General features: G+C 40.2%; 1 protein-coding gene and 1 long non-coding RNA gene across 2 annotated transcripts; one reads left to right on the top strand and one right to left on the bottom strand.

Annotated features, from left to right (window-relative positions):
• The first annotated feature begins 1,144 nt into the window (after positions 1-1,144).
• Positions 1,145-8,475, top strand: LOC122968361. Its single transcript, XR_006398811.1, has 3 exons — positions 1,145-1,285; positions 4,909-4,917; positions 8,464-8,475. It is a non-coding gene; the product is annotated as an uncharacterized LOC122968361 (long non-coding RNA).
• Positions 1,945-16,777, bottom strand: LOC122968330 (metal transporter CNNM3). Its single transcript, XM_044333480.1, has 11 exons — positions 16,037-16,777; positions 14,764-15,098; positions 14,493-14,669; positions 13,190-13,347; positions 11,996-12,139; positions 11,482-11,640; positions 10,059-10,228; positions 9,810-9,906; positions 8,116-8,246; positions 6,087-6,213; positions 1,945-2,038 (listed from the first exon to the last, which is right to left on the bottom strand). Exons 1-11 carry the CDS (start codon positions 16,715-16,717, stop codon positions 1,989-1,991), a joined length of 2,229 nt encoding a protein of 742 aa, XP_044189415.1. The 5' UTR covers positions 16,718-16,777; the 3' UTR covers positions 1,945-1,988.
• Between the last annotated feature and the right edge of the window lie 455 nt (positions 16,778-17,232).

Genomic DNA, 17,232 nt, shown 5'->3' on the forward strand with positions numbered 1-17,232 from the left:
AATATTTAGGCTACTGGAATGTTAACAGAGCTGAAATATGTGGAGGAAACACAGACACGATAACAAAGAAGGTGCTTTAAGGTTAAATATGTGAAGCACAAACGTGTGCTATGAGTCATCTCGGCCAAAACAAATGAATGTTTAGCTACAGATGAATCTGACTGCATGCACCGTTTTACTGTTAATCTGACCTGCAGTTCTGGGGGGGGATTAAATTACACACGGTGAGATCAGTACAGGCATCAGATTCATAGCGCCCTCTGCTGGACCTCTGTTGGACCGGATCAGGGTTAAATTGTGGTATTGTGGCTGTTCTCACATGTCAAACTATTAACATGAGCAATCTGGAAATGACTCATCATACAATCAGTATTCTTCCTTTATTCTTATTGTCAACAAATCTCATGAAAAGCAGCCAAAACCACCAATGAATTGATCTACTAACAAGTATCATGTGTGTATCTAAAGCCTGATATATAAATACTCATCTGCTGCTGAAAATAGTCCCCAAGAAATGCTCTATTTCCTCCTGTTTGAGTAATTTTTGATAAAACTACAAGATGAAGCAATATGTTTTCAATTTACAGATTCAGTGGGAACCAATGGGATTAGAGCTGAGAGCCACAGAGACAGACTAACACATTGTTGGTTTTGGTATTTTCATGTGATTTGTTGACAATAACAACCTTTTTAATTATCCCAGGATATGAACGTGGCAAAGAGCTGCAATTAACAATTATTTTCATTATCCATAAATGTCCCTTCTTTTTTTTTGATGAATTGATTGATTGTTCAGCCTACAAAAAACCAGAAAAACAGCAAATAGTCATCTGAATTTCCTCTAGCCCGAGGTGAGTCTTATTTTTTCTATCCAACTATCCAAAACACAAAGAGATTCAATTTATAATTAAGTAAAATTAAGAGAAAAGCAGCAACTCCTGAGGGAAATATCTGGCTCTTTAGCTGCTAAAAGCTCCACTATGTTCACCAGCTAGTCTACAGCTAATTGTGTCTGTTTGGTGCTGAGCAGATAGTGTACAGCGGCTTTTTTACAGCTTTTTCTCTGAAACACGACGCTATGAGAGCGCTGAGAGTGAACCAAAACAGTAAAGTTGCAGCCGAACAGCAAAACAATGAGCTGAAACTCACTATAAAGCTCCGTAAAGCCGAGAGGAGCTGCAGAGTCACTGATAATTCTCTGTAGGTTCATCACTAGGAGCCACGACGCTGTCAGCTAAGACGTCATTTTTATAAAAATACCGATTGCATCCATAATAAACTGTGAGTCTTTGCTAACCAGGAGCTTTTAATTTATTATTCTATTCTGGGACACGCTGGAAGTCCTTTCCCTCTGACTTTCTGAACTGGAATATGTGAAAATGAAATTTTTTTTGGCTATAAACACAGATCTACTGTGTTTATGACAGCAATAATGTTTTGTAAGGTATGAAGACACCTTACAGCTTTTAAAACATCTTAAAACTATCAACAGTGCACAAATTTAATGTGCAAAGCTGCTTTTAACCAACTTGTGTGTTTAGTGTCTAAAATGGACGGATGCTTCAGTACACACACACTCACACACACACACACACATAAACAAACATAAACATGTAGCTTTGGCACCCAGACAAGTGAGGAATGGCAATGCAGAGTTTAGTATGGAAGGCTAAACCTGGAAGAAAGGCACCACCAAATCAACATATATATACACACACAGATATTGTCCAAAGTGTATAAAACAACATAAAATAATAATTTCAATGAAAAGTATATAAAGGAATGGGGGGGATGCAGATGGGAATGCAGCGGATGTACAGACGACAACATCAATCACTCCAGTCTTGTCCAATTACTACGTTCCAGCCATAGATGATTCATCAATAAAAACTAACAGAAACAAAAATCTGCACTCGGTGCAGGGTTGTTTTTTTTTTTGTTGTTTTGTTTTTTTTTTTGTTTAAAAACAGCAGGCAGACAGAACTGCACTACCCACGAGCCTCCTCTTCTGTGGAGCTCTCCTGGGCTGTACTGCCACCTGTGGAACCCGACCAATGAGAGGAGAGCTGAGGTGAGCGAGGGGGATGATGATGATGTCACAAAGGGCTTAAAAGGTGACGCAGGGAAAGAAGACAGGAAACAGGACATGAAAGATGGCGCAAGAGAGACGAAGAAGAGCCAGAATTGTAAGAAACAAAAACATCTGTGTTGTTTGAAGCTTCAGTTATTAGGTGGAATATTTTTTTATTTACACATTAATTTTTCACTAATTGTTTTGCTTCTTTAACAGGCTGATCTCGTCACTTTTGCACCATCTTGTCTTAAATTTTTGGTGATGTGACACCCTCGGACAGCCATACTGGAGGTTCTTCTACTCTAATATCTTATTTCATTACTGCATGAGTAAACATTTACAGATATTTTCTGCTCTTTTTTTTATGGGAACAGGATATTTTAACCTATTCATCATGTATAAGCAGCACAACACTACACACTATAGTCTTTAACACATTATAATGTGGATGAAGCAGATATAAAAACATTTTAAGTGTTTGTTAATGTCCAGAATTTGTCAACAATTACAACTTTCTCTTATGTAGACACATTTTATAGTATTACAACTGTATTTTACTATATTGTCTTTCATTCTCTGTTTATGTGTGTCCACAGGAGGAGTTGTAGTTGTTGACTAATATATTGATAAAGATTTATATTTGTTTATCACTACATTATAGTGTGTTAAAAATCATTTATTAACAGTTTATATACTGCTTATAAATGCTAAATAGGGATATTAAAGTTAAATGTTACCAGGAAGACTACATTTCATCCTATCAATAATCTAACCCATCAAAATAAGAGAGAATCCATTAAAATCTCTTTAATTTTTAATGTTCGATCCATTAATTTTTCCCCAGATTTGAATGAACTCCTGAATTTGCACCTAAATTTAAATTCCTTAAAAATGTAAGCGTTTTTGAAGAAATTAAGTGTTTCAGGTACCTGAAATGTTATTTTTTTAAACCCTTGAAAAACCCCTTAGTCCACACAGATTACTTAATTAAAACTCCTTAATATATTATAATCCATTAATTTTACATAAATATAGATTAAAATCTCTTAAAATCTCATTCATTTACACCTGAAAATGCTTAATTGATAATTAATGGATCTGTCAAATATTTAAAACAAATGAGTAAATAATGTGCTCCTTAAAAATGGAATTAAATTGCTGATTAAAAGCTTTAAAAATTATTTTTATCAAATAAATGGACAAATTAAAGGATCTCTGGCTACCAAACACCATTTAGATTAAGACGTTTGGTGTTTTTTTAGGGGTAAATTAAGGATTAATTGTTCATATTATCAGTCCTGTCAATGAAACAAAACAAAACAAAACAGAAATAATCTAATTAACGATGTCGACTCCAGAATGTGAAAATGATTCATTCATGAGTTGTCTCAGTAGAAAGCTGTGAATCTCTAATATAGACGCCAGAGGACACGTTTGCCCTTCAGGTCATCACACAGTTACGTAACAACACAGATTCTTGTCATTTCTGTGTCCTCTGGACGGAAATGAACAGTTGAATCAGATCAGACATGCAGTTTCTGAGAGGACACAACATGAGAGATGAACCAGGGCTCGTATTTATCAAAACTTTACAGAATCACTCCTGATAGTTAACTTAGGACTAAAATACTCTACTACTTTATGAAGCGTCCTACTAGTATGAAACTATGAGGACGTATTGTAGTTCTCTTACACAGATTATATATATACACATACTAGGGCTGTAGTCAACCAAAGAAAATCTTGGTCGACTAAAATCGCACATAATCTTAAATTAATCGATTAGTCGCGGGTGGGTTGGGGGGTTGGGGGGGGGGGGGGGTAACGGGACAGAGTGCACAGTGAACTCACATTTCTCCGTTTTACCTTTAAGCTAAGCTATTGTTGCTAACTTTGGGCTAATGACCTAACCCCATTCACTTTTCCAGCACTTGGGGAAACAACAGACCTTACTTTTTTTTTTAGCATTTATTAACTGTTACACTGTACTGTACATTCACTGCCAGACTGGGAACTTACCGTTAACCTTTTCCTCTGCTCTGCTCGCATCCACCGTCACTTTCCCGCCTCTCTTTCCCACTCGCTACGCAAACATACTAAGCACTGCCCTATTCCTCGGAGTTACGCTCCCGATATTTAGCGTTATTTTTGCCATTAAAAAACTATCTTTTGGCCTGGCGGGGGTTCGTTGATATTATTACACGACAAATGCTGATTCAGTAAACGTCCAGGACGTACAGTTAACACTCAGTAAACGTTGAATACCGTTAGACCCAGCAGTCTCCATCAGGTTGGGCGAGTTCAAAGTTGTGAAAACAACGGGGGTGTTTTGAATACACCCCGTTGTCTTCACAGGTGATTTGTTAGTCTGTCCCTTCCGCCGCGGGAAATAATGGATTCATCCTGGAAAGTTATTGACGTAGCATGATATTATTACACGACAAACGCTGATTCAGTAAACATTCAGTACGTTCACGTTAACACTCAGTAAACGTTGAGTACCGTTAGACCCAGCAGTCTCCATCAGGTTGGGCGAGTTCAAAGTTGTGAAAACAACGGGGGTGTTTTGAATACACCCCGTTGTCTTCACAGGTGATTTGTTAGTCTGTCCCTCCCGCCGCGGGAAATAATGGATTAATCCTGGAAAGCTATTGATGTAGCGCTTCTCTCATTATGAAAGTAAAACAGAGATTATTCGACCAATGAGAATTTAGTCGGACGAGAGCATATCGACCAACTAATCGACCAGGAGACTACAGCCCTAATATAAACGCCATTTAGACTGTAAACAAAGCTGCTCACACGGGTTAAAAAAATAAATGAAGCCTATTAAGTAAACTAAAGTAGTTGGTTGGGCTAATGTGACTCAGCCTCATTCAACCACCATAACACTGCATATATTACACAGACACATACTGCAAACCACCACTGTATGACATCTTCTCTACCTCTGTTAACTTATGTTCCAAACATGAGGGGAGAATTATTATTTCTGTGATGTCACACAGCATCTCTAGCATAAATAAATAATAAGATTGAAGACCTTATAAAAATATCTGCGCTGTTGTAATGATGCTGAGATTCATTATCCAGCCACTCTCACATGTGCAATTTCAATTCATCACTGTCGCAAAGCTTCATGTTCCCCGTAACAACATTTTTTTCTTTGTAAAAACGATCATCAAGCTTTCATAAAACATCACTAGAAACTATTAACAGCTCAGGATACATCTGCAGCTCCTAAATATCTGCACACAAAAGGAGTGATTTCTATAGTTACGGAAGTTAATAAAATGCTTTTGGGACCAACAATGTGAATTTCTGTCCGCCTCGGAGTGATTTCCGACTCTGAGGAGCTTGATAAATACGAGCCCTAAACTGTGAGAGTTTACACACCAAACTGATCAGGGAAGAACAGAAATGAGGAAAGAGGAAGAAGCACACATTCAAACACACATCCTGATACTTAAACCAGACAAGAACATGTGTCTCAAAGATTTAAAAAAAAAAAAAAAAAAAAAAAAAAAAAACACACCCAGTGGGACTTGTTGGTTTTACAAGATGAAGGATAAAAAGAGTCCAGTTACACTTTCAGGAAGAGACATTGATTCATGGATCGGCGTGTGTGTGTGGTAAACCGTATGTACAGTCTGTGTCTGTTATCATGCCGCAGACGGGCTGCATTTCATTTACCTCATGCAAAAGAAACACTAACAGTAGTTCTCAATGGTATCAAAGAATGAAAAGTCTACAGGAAACTCTGAACAGGCCAGAGAGAAGAGGAGAGGAGAGAGAGGAGGCATGGAGGCACGCAAGGAGGGAAGAAAAAGAGAAAGAGAAAATTGTTTTAGTTCAGCTGAAGGCAAACAGGAAAGTACATTCTCAGAAATACAACAAAGCTGGATTTAAAAGTTTTAGCGTTGGTTCTCATCAACGTAAATGTTAGTTTGGGAGGCGGCGGTGGCGGCGGCGGCAGACCCTGGAGGTCAAACAGCGTTTTGAGTAAAGTTACCTTGTGTGGTGTTTCTGTCGTTGAGCAGCTTGGTCTGACTGTTGGGCAGGATCTTAATCTCAGGAGGATCTGGACTCTGACCGGTGCGGGATGCCATGAGAGCGTTCAAATACTGGAGACGTGTCACCTACGACACAAAATCAGAAGTCAGAACCTGAAAACACTAAAACGCCTCATGCAACGTCATTCACGGAGGGTTTCTGGAGTGGTCACCAAAATAAAATGACTTTTTAAGACCAAATAGAATGAAATTTAATACATTTTTACAGTCATACTGGTCAAAAAATAACAGCAAACTAGTTGGGAAAATTAAGCCTATAATTATTTATTAGGTACATGAATTTATTGACATTTATATCAGTATTTGAGTACTTTCCCATCTGTATATAACAATAATTCCTAGTAATATAATTAATTTAAGGTCATTTAAGTTTTTGCTCAAATCTTAACTTGTCCATTAGAGTACAAAAACAACTAATGTTACTGTCACCAGCAGGAAAGAGACAACATTTAGAGATCTGCAAGCCCGTCAGGTCCTGACACGTTGAGTCGATCCGGGCTGGGATTGGGCGAATTTTTTTTTTTTTTAATAGATTGGGTTCGGGTCAGACTCAGGCTCATTTAACTTCTCGCCTTTCATCGTTCCCATATACACACAGAGCACACATAGGCCACTTTATAAAATATTGTTATATTGTTTATATTATAAATATTATACATATGCATGTACATGTGTGTGCATTATACGTGACAGTTGATCATGCAGAGCATCATGGAGAAGTTGTGTTGGTCGTTGGCCATAAATAAATCTTTATTTGTTGTTGGATTACGTAGTTCGGTTATTCTCTGTAATGGACAGTCGGTATTAATATTTATGGGCATGACTGTCGGTGACACTGGTAGTTATGTTTGAGGACTATAATAAGTTTACTTCAAAAGTTTGAGTCAATAAAATATAACATTTAACATGATAATAATGCTTTGTGTTTCTACGACAATGCTGGTGAAATGTGTGGCTCAACAGAGTGACCTCATGTTTGTATCAGAGAGGTTGGAGTTTTTTGCCTGTGCAGGGAAATAACAATATTCTATATGAATAGACGTTCTAAGGCTTTTCTTTGAGAGAACTGATTTCAATGCTTCTCAAAGACTTTTCAAGTCTGTCACAATGTGAAAGATTAGTCTACTAAAATATTGGTCACAGTCAGATTTCATCTCTTCTTCTCCTAAAAACTGTATATTCGTTCTTACAAATACTAACATTATTAGTTTCCTTCTTCGACACAGCCTCGACTCCTCCATCCAGTTACAGTTACAATCCAGCCGCCTCACACTGACCTTCTATAGCAGCCTACATGAGTCTCATGTTACCTGTAAGTCTCCTGTTTTAATGCTGTTCATCATCTGTGATGTGAAAACGTCAGATTTCCACAGTCAGAGGAATAAAAATGTCTGGGTTCTGGTATAACTTCAGCTATTAAATCTTAACGCACCACAGAGCGTCTCTCCTGATTGGCTGCTGACAGCCGGAGAATCGATCAGAGGAGGTTTTTACCAGCGTCTGGCCTTCACGAACATTTAACACCAGAGCTGCGAGCGTCACAGTCGGAGCAGGAGACGGTCTCCGCATCACGTCGTCCTGCTTCCATCACGGTTATGTATTCAGGTCATTTAGAGACGAGAATCTATAAAACTTTACAGCCTGTCATGCTGTCGGCCTGCGTTACTCTGTTTATGATGATGCAGCTAAAAAAAAAAAAAAACAGGCAGTGATTCGTCTGACATAACGCGAGCTGACTCAGCGGCTTTAAAACCACTGATGTTTAGGTGGAAGCTCGACTCATAACACCTCCAGATTTCATCGAGTTTCCATCACAGATGTCGACTTTTATCGAGGACGGGACCAGAATCGCACGGTGTATGTGGGCCTTTAGTGGTGACGGATGAAAACACACACACACACACACACACACACACACACACACACACACACACACACACACACACACACACACACACACACACACACCCGTATGAGCTGCAGGTCAGTGAGAGCTCGGACGGTGTAGTCGGGACAGTAGCTGGACGGGCTTGTAGCGTCTGCTGACTCGAAGGGATCCCTGGGAGAGTGACGCTGGGTCGACACTGGAGACTGGTGCACTGTAACCACACACACACACACACACACACACACACACACACACACACACACACACACAGTCAGCATAATATTTGCAATCCTGCAGATTTCAGCTGTGGTGCCGTCTTTCTTTTTAAAGCTATGTGCCTGCTCACTGTTATGTCCTCTATATATATATATATATATATATAATCTCAGTTATATAAACACAGTAGAATATGATGCAGCAGATTTTAGCTGTAAAAAAAGACTGGAACATAAATAATTACTTAGAAGTACTTCAGCCTCACATACCGAACGATAAATATTAAATGTAAAAGTGAAAATCCAACCTAAAACTGACTTCATGTGTTATTTCCTTACATTGTATATATATATAAATATGTATGTGTGTGTGTGTGTGTAGTATTTTATAAGGCATTTAAAGTGTTGTGATGATGAACAATTTTGATAATCAATTTAGAGTTTAAATCATTTATAGAGCAGAAATCAATCATTTTCTGCTTCCAGCTTCTCTGTTATCTCTGTTTTATCTGATTGATCAGACATTAAAAGCAATTTGAAGGGTATCACTTCGGGCTCTGATAAGTTGTAATGACCACAAGATTAATCAATAACTGAACTAAGCATTAATCACAGCCCTAACTGATATAAACTGATATAAGAACATGTTCTCACTCACAGCTGAAAGTCGAATTTCCAAAATCAAACTCATGGATGTCATATCTCTGAACTAAAGTGTAAATCACTAATTCACTGTCAATGCACCCAATGACATCATCAATGACATCACTGATAATCAAACTGTGTTTGCAGATGTTGACTTTTGTCTAAAATCAGTCTATTTTAAGGTGGATTCTTCCTTTATGTGACTGGTGTGACTTTTTATTTACTGTCAACAAATCTCATGTTTGGATCCAAACCAACAATGAACTGATCTACTAACTACTAAGTATCGTGTGCGTATCAAAGTCTGATATATCTTATTCCTCCGTTGTTGTAAAAAAAACTATTAAAAACACATCAGTGAGCCACACCGCTGCACTGGGTGACATGTTCCTTCATCATGAAGAGTTTGGTCACGTTAGTTTGTTTAGAAACGGCTCCAAAGACTAATAACAGCAGCACGTTTTCAGTCTCCGGAGAGTAGTTCTGTGTAAGGCAGACGCTACTGAGCATGTGCAGGAACACGGTTGTTTATAGCTTCACTAGCTTGTTGTACTTCATATCACAATCTCCTGACTTGAACTACATTATAAATTTCTCAAAGATCTTCAGGACAAAATCAAGAGGTTGTGATGTCATTTCTAAACAAATTAACGTGACCAAACTCTTCATGATGAAGGAACATGTCACCCAGCACAGCCATGTGACTCAATGAGGTGTTTTTAATAGTTTTTTGACAACAACGGAGGAATAAGATATGTCAGACTTTGGATACACACACAATACTTTACTTTAGTAGATAAGTCCATTGTTGGTTTGGATCCAAACATGAGATTTGCTGACAGTGAGAAAAATATAGAGAATCTTTAAATGCTTTAAATGCAAGTTACATATCTTCCTGCAGTTCTTCATCTCACCTGAAGATGGCAGCGTGAGAGCAGACACACCGTAGTATGTAAACGCCCCGTTCTCAAACTTCAGCCCCTCTTTGCCAATCTCCACCTCCACACGACCCTGACAACAAACAAACAAACAAACAAACAGCCGTTATGCAGACTTTAGTGTCACTTTAATATAATTTTTTCTTGGCAGTAAGTTTAACCTAGAAGTGACTTCCTGTCCAGCAGAAGGATTCTGTGGAGTCGATGCAGAACTGGAGCACAAACCTGCAGCAGCAGGATGAAATAATCCACCGGGTGGTTGCGTGTGTACAGATAGTGGCCTGGGCTCAGCCGGTTGCCGGGGTCAAAGTGCACTTCCTGGTTGACACTGGGGTGACGGAGAAGGTGGAACAGGACCTTCTCCGACACACGTCCGGGGCTGAAGTGCTCCACTTCTACAAGGGGGGGGGAGGGGAGAGGGTCAAAGGTCAGAGACACAGGCTACAACGAACTCACTGTCAAATATGTCTAGACGAACACGATCTGTTGACCTGCAATAACCCACAACAGTTTGATTTCAGACTGAACGCATCGATACTGAGCCTGAAGCTGAACTACAGAATATAAGAGTAACATAATCATTATATACGCTGTGTTAAACTGTGACCTATTTACTCAACGTGTGAGCCACACAGTCAACCAGAACCTCACTCAGTCTTTCACTTCAGTCACATCCACCAGGTCTCAGAGGCGACGGGACACGACGAAGAAAACATAAATACAGATATTATAATGTAGCCCAGCTGAGAATCACTGTTAGTTTCCTTTATAGATGATATTCATGATACTTTCTGACAATGTTTTATTTGCATCTTTACTACAAAGAAGTTTGGGTCTCATATTTGACTGATTCAGTTCAGTTCAGCCTTCTGGGGAATCGACTCGCAGCAAAAACAGACACTAAAGGTACAGCTGTCTGAATATTATAATATAAATCATCTAAAAAAAAGGTCTATTTAGGTGTTTATGAACCTATAGATGGTGCTAAATTCACTGCCAGATGTGGTTTAGATCACGGCCTTTAAGTGTTGTTGGTTTGTTATGACATAAAAATTATATAAATTAAATAAATTATTTTTTTCCCCCCCAAAAAAACACAGAGTTAAGAGTGTTTTTCAGCCCTGAGTAGTGTCTGCAGTAGAGATGAAGCTCACAATTATTGTCATTATCGATTAATTTGACAATTTTTCTCTCGATTAGTTTATAAAATGTCCAAAAAGGGTGAAAAACATCGATCACTGTGAGAAGGATATTCAGTTTAGACACATTTTTAAAAAATTAGAAGCTGGAATCAGTGAAAAAAGACTCAAAACAATTTATAGATTATCAAAATAGTCTGTGATTAATTTTCTGCTGATCAACTTATTGATTATCCTTGCAGTTGTTCCTTTAAGGCAACATACACTCTGAACGTCACCAATAAAGACAGGCGGCCTGTTTGTAACGGAGGAGGAGAAGTTCTCTGAACATCAGTCGCTGCTGATTAAGTTCATTTCTTTCAGCACATGATGATAACTGAAGGCGACTCAGTACATTTTTATCAGCTCACATCTTCTCTTATCTGCCCTTTAGCGGATGGACAATGAGAGTACAATGTTCAGTGAGAAAAACAACACACACACATATATACACACACACACACACACACCTCTGGACAGGAAGCGGTGTGTAGCCAGCAGGAGTTGCGGTGAAGTGCGGATCTTGGGTTCTCCTTCTGGAGGCTTGAAAAGAGAAAACTCCTCGTGGACGCTGCGAGGCTCCAGAGGAATCTCCAGCGGAGCGAGAGGACGCTTCACCTTCCTGTCCACTGCCGGAGGAGAAAAGAGATGAAAGACCGGAGAGATATTAAAGCTTTAACCTTTTGCACCCGACGATTGCAATTTGCTTCAATAAGCACAGACATGATACACAACTTGTTAGATTCACTGACATAAACAGCTCTGAAGTCCCAATAAGAGATAAACGATAAAGATCTTCAGTTTTTTTTTTTTTTTTTTAAATTGCAAAAACTACGTCTTTTATTTAAACAACTGTTCTAAATCATGTCTAATAAAACTCACATGCAAATTCTGAGTAACCTGACATATTCTGATGCTGATAAGCATGCTAAGCTAAGATAAGTAGTGTCTCGGGTTCAAAGAGTTCATTAACGTCTCGCTTACGGTAGCCGTCGGATTCGTCCAGGATCTCTGATTTGATGATCTCCTCGATGACGTCCTCTAAGGTGACCAATCCCAGCACCTCGTAGAAAGGATCTCCCTCCCCCTCGTTGTTCACCTTGTGGACGATGGCCATGTGAGAGTTGCCTGACAGGAGGACAGGTCAAAGGTCAAACATTCTCTATGAAAATGTCGGTTCAATCAAATTAGTAAAGATATATTTCCCCTAGTCTGATGTAGCTGTGCAGATAGAGTAACGCTTAGATCTTCTTCTTGAATATGGCTGCAACATCGGCTCCTACAGACGTGTTTTGCGCTACTATGGGTTGTTTGTAGCCTCGGTGTTGCTAGGCTAGCCGGTTTCTTCCAGTCTGTTTATAGTGTTTTATATTTCGTCAGCTGTAAAAGTGTTTATTAGCTCAGTTAAACCTGCAGGAGTTTCTAAAGGCTCATGTAACACGTTTTTCTACCAGGTCGGTTCTTCTGAACGACTGTCAAAGATGATGAAGGAGCTGACAGACAACCAAGAGGCTCACACTGATGTACAAGATGCACAAATGTTGGATTTATGTTCTGTTTTAATGGTGCTACTTCACTTTAAAGGATAAGTTTTTCAAGAGTGTCTTAAAACAACAGTCAGGTGTCTGTATGAAGAGTGAAAGAGGTTTTCCTCGCTGTAATCATTCGTCCTGTTCATACTGGATATTAAAAGATCCTTCAAATGTGCTTTCAAATCATTTACAGTCTTTTTAGCATCAAATTGTGGAAGTATAGTAACAAAAACAGGAACTTTGCCACTAAAAAGACTAACGTTTGTTGAAAGATATCTACTTGATTTGACTCATTTGGATCTTTCTGACTCGTCAATAAACCCTGATGCTCGACACTCAGATCCACCCTGCTGTTCGTCGAGATGCAGATTTTCAAACTTGAGAAATTTCTGCACAGCGAGTTCTCGTGTTCTTCCAGGCTTTTAACACAGCAGGGATAATAAATGAACCGGAGAGATAATTATATGTGATCTGTTTCTCTGAACACTCCCCGTGTTCCTGCAAAACACTGCTGTTATCAAGTGAAACAGTGACTGTTTGCTTGTTTTAACGGAGGGAAAGAGTCGAGTAGCGAGTCTAAAACATGGTCTAAAACACAGCAAAGACGCCTCTGCTTGAATATTTTATGCGTATTTCTGACAAACACCTTTCTTGAACTCCTCCAGCATGGCGTCCAGTTTGGTGTCGTTGAAGACAAAGTGCAGCGGGTGATTGTAGAACTTGGTGATCGTCGTCATCGGGGTGCAGTCGTCTGGATCCACCAGAGCCAAGTCTTTCACATAAAGGATTTCCACAATGTTGGACCTGGAGAATCAAAGACACATGTTGATGATGTTTGAATATGTGTAAAGTTGTGTAGAGAAACCACACTCACTGGTCTCCTGAGTTATTATAAGTCAACTAAACCAACATTTCTAAGACAAGTGACTGAACAGAAACCCAAAGTTTAAACAATAACATGTTCTGTCCTCATAGCTGGTCGTTATGAACAGTTTAAACATTGAACTGCTGGTGTTTTTCTGCCTCACAGCTGCAGTTTGAATGGAAAAATCAGGCTTTTTAACCGGTTTTGTTCTGTTATTATAGTGGACAATAACTGCTTTATAACATATTTATGTTACAGTAACACATTAAGGGCTGCAACAAAAGATTTGTCTTATTATCAATTATTTTCTCGATGACTTGTTTGGTCTATAACATGTATATAGAAAATGGTGAAACATGTTTCCTAAATCCCAAAGTGCAACCTAAGATGTGTTGTTTCGTCCTGACTGACAGTCAACAACCCAAAGATACTCAGTTTACAATCATAGAAGACTAATAAACACAGAAATTATTGATATTTAAGAAGCCAGAACCAGAGGATTTTTTACTCATGACTCCTTTAAACAAAGCAACATTTACTTGTGATGCCTAAATCACCGGTGGTATAATTATTATATATATATTAATTAGTTGCAACATCTAGATGTTTAGTTTAAATACAACCGGCAGCATTTCAGTGACTAGATTCCAACATGCAGTTACTGTTTATTCAACGTTTATATGTAACCTCATTTTCAACAGAACTTTTCTCAGTTTAACTCTTTCAGTCTTCTATCAATTGATCGATCAGCAGAAGGTCTATCTGCAGCTATTTTGGTAATTGGTTTATTGTTTTATGTCATTTTTTTCAAGCAAAAATGCCAAAAATTGATCGTTTGTAGCTTCTTGGTTACAAAGATTTGCAACTTTTCTTTGCCTTTGCCTTCTTTGTTGTCATTTAAAGACGTTAACTTGAGGTTTAGGAGATAATAAGAAGCATTTTCACTGTTTTCTGACATTTTATAAACCAAATGATCAATCGATTACTCAACACAATGATCGTTAGTTGGAGCTCTACAGCGCATTGATTGATTTCTGCTGCTGTTGGCCGTCAGAGAGGAAGACATGTTGATCTCTGTCCTCACCTCTCCTCTTCGTAAATGGGCACCCGCGTGTATCCGCTCTGCATGATCTCAGACATGGTGGAGAAGTCCAGGACCACCGTGCTGGGCAGCATGAAGCAGTCCTTCAGCGGAGTCAGAATGTCCTCCACCGTCTTACTGCGCAGCGTCCCGCGGCTGAACTCCTCCTTCACAAACTCACTGCACAAAACATCACAACAGTCCAGATCAGACCGGGAGGCGATCTGTGTGTTTGTGTGACCTGTGTGAGTGTGTTTGGTTTTTTTTTTTTTACCTGTAAGGGTCGTTGACGCTCGTGCGGATCATCTCCATGGCTCTCTCTCTGATCCCGCAGGTGCTGATGTCCCTCCTCAGCCCCAGGTCCAGGATCAGCCCCAGAGGGCAGGACAGGGGGCAGGTGAGCACCATACAAACCTGGGCCAGCCAGGTCAGAGCCGGCGCCAGCTGGAACCCGTAACCGGAGCACAGGATGTGAGGCGCCAGCTCAGCCAGGAAGAAGATGAGGAAACCGCTGGTGAACACCGCCGAGACGATGGAGCCCAGCGCCCGGTACAGCAGCACACCCAGGACCGAGTGTCCCACCGCGCACAGGAACAACAGGGAGCATGTCTGGGAAACAGAACAGCATTTTAATCTCATTTCCTCCTGCTTTAAAAAGGGCAGATTCACAATTTATGTGTCTTAAAGCAAGTCAGGTGTCCGTATGAACAGTAAGTGATGGAGGCCAAAATCCACAGTGTGTCCACACAGTCATTCAGTTAAAACTGCATTAAAAGCTTATCTGAAGCTTATATGAGGCTTCAGCAGCATCATTAGCATCAAATTCCCTCTTTGTGTTTCCTCAGACGGTTGTAAGTGCATCATGAAGGGATCTTCTAATGGTCAGTATGAACAGGAGGAATGATTACAGCAAGAAAAACATGTTTTCATGTTTATTTTGGCCTCCTGACTGTTGTTTTAAGGCAGACTTGAATAATTGTGAACTCCTCCTTTAACCTAGAAGGCATATCCAGACATCATCTGTTTGTTATTGTTTTCTTAGATGTCTATTTACATTTCTTTATTACATTTTACTTATTATCTCTTGGTCGTATTGTGCTGTTGAATTTCCCTCGGGGTGAATAAAATATCTATAAATCTAATATAAATTTCACAGCAGCGGTCAAATGAAAGGTGAGTCCAGTTTGTGGCTCTGCAAGGTGAAACGGTCAGTAGGTCAGGAACTAAGATAACCAAGATAAACATTTTAGTAGTAGTAAACATGAAGCAGTTACTGGACTTTAAATAATCTGATGACAATGTCTGATGGACAGAAGATGGAGCTGTCCTCTGGCATCAATCTGAAGCTTCATATTTGAACTTTTAAACACATTTTCACACAGGAGGACTGTGGATTTTGTCCTCCATCACTTACATTGCAAGTGCATTATGAAGGGATCTTCTAAGACGATTACAGAAAGAAAAAAACATGTTTCACTGTTCATTTAGGCTCCTAGCTGTTTGTTTTAAGACACACTTCTCTCTCCAATCTATTTACAGAAGCTCACCAAGAAGTTCCCCCTCCTCCTGATGGGCTCCAGGCGTTTGGCGGCCCGTTTCTCCTCCTCGGAGCCGCAGCTGTGGAGGACGTAGAGCTCCAGAGGGTCCAGCCACAGCAGGCTCAGGTTGACCGTCCTCAGCAGCCCGCAGACCAGCAGCAGCAGCACTATCAGCACGGCCAGCCCCCACGGCGGGATGTAGTCTGCTGGCAAACTGGCGGTGATTACGCGCAGTCTGTCCGGGCCCACAGATGCCCATTTCCCCCCGCTAAGCACGCACAGGTGGTGGAGGGTATGCTCGCTCCTGTGCTGCACCTGCACCGTCAGCAGCCCGCCGTGCTTCTCATCCGGGGTGAACTCTCCCGTCACCTGGAAAGCGGACTCCTGCCGGTTTGACTCCTTCTCGCACGGGTCGGGCGCATCCCCGACCGCCCCGGCCGCTCCGCTAGCCGCCCCAGCGAACGCCACCCACGGCCAACTGCCATTCAGATCAGCCCCGAAGAGACGGAGCTTGAACGTCGCTCCTACTGGCGCCGAGACGATGCGATCCTTCATGCACACCAGGCCCGCCGGGTCTTCCAGTCGCAGCCCCAAAACCTGCGGGGCTCCCTGGCTGCAGGCGCCGTACCTGATCCCGCAGAACAACAATATCATCAACAGGAACCGTAAACCTGCCAAGCTGGCCACCATATTGGAATTGCTCAGCCTGGCTCTGCGCGGGTCATATGACTCTCTAGCCCCCGCAGCGGCCCCGCCCACCGGGGCTGAGCCGGCCACACACAGCGAACACCCCCTTCTCAATCGCTTCTGTTTCTCTTTTAAAGATGTTTTTTTTTCTTTTCTGTTTTTAACTATCAAAAGGAAGACGAAGATACATATTTTAAATAAATAATCAATCATGTATATGTAATAAATAAATCTTATTTTCTATTTGTTAAATTTTACAGACATAAATGTGAATTCAATGATTCTATCTATTGTTTTTATAATTCAGCTGAAGAGTTACTTAAATATTTATTTACAACACTTCCGAAAGATCGGTGTTGTTATATCTTTATTTAAAATCTCTCTATATTTTTAAAACTATTTATTAATTTATGCTACTCCTTATATTTTCCTTCCTATGTGTATTATTGATCTGTTAGTTACATCATGTCTGTGTCTCCTGGTTTTGAGTTGTCTATGTGTTTTGTTTAAATAAAGTT

Source organism: Thunnus albacares, chromosome 18 (assembly GCF_914725855.1).
Source record: "Thunnus albacares chromosome 18, fThuAlb1.1, whole genome shotgun sequence".
Lineage (NCBI taxonomy): Eukaryota > Metazoa > Chordata > Actinopteri > Scombriformes > Scombridae > Thunnus > Thunnus albacares.

Bases quoted from the DNA above. Each gene is read 5' to 3' on its own strand.
- LOC122968330 (XM_044333480.1), bottom strand. From the start codon at position 16,717: ATGGTGGCCAGCTTGGCAGGTTTACGGTTCCTGTTGATGATATTGTTG. The intron at 12,140-13,189 runs GTGTTTGTCAGA...TCCTCCTGTCAG, and splicing joins GCTGGAGGAGTTCAAGAAAG to GCAACTCTCACATGGCCATC. The intron at 10,229-11,481 runs GTGTGTGTGTGT...CCCCCCTTGTAG, and splicing joins ACACCGCTTCCTGTCCAGAG to AAGTGGAGCACTTCAGCCCC.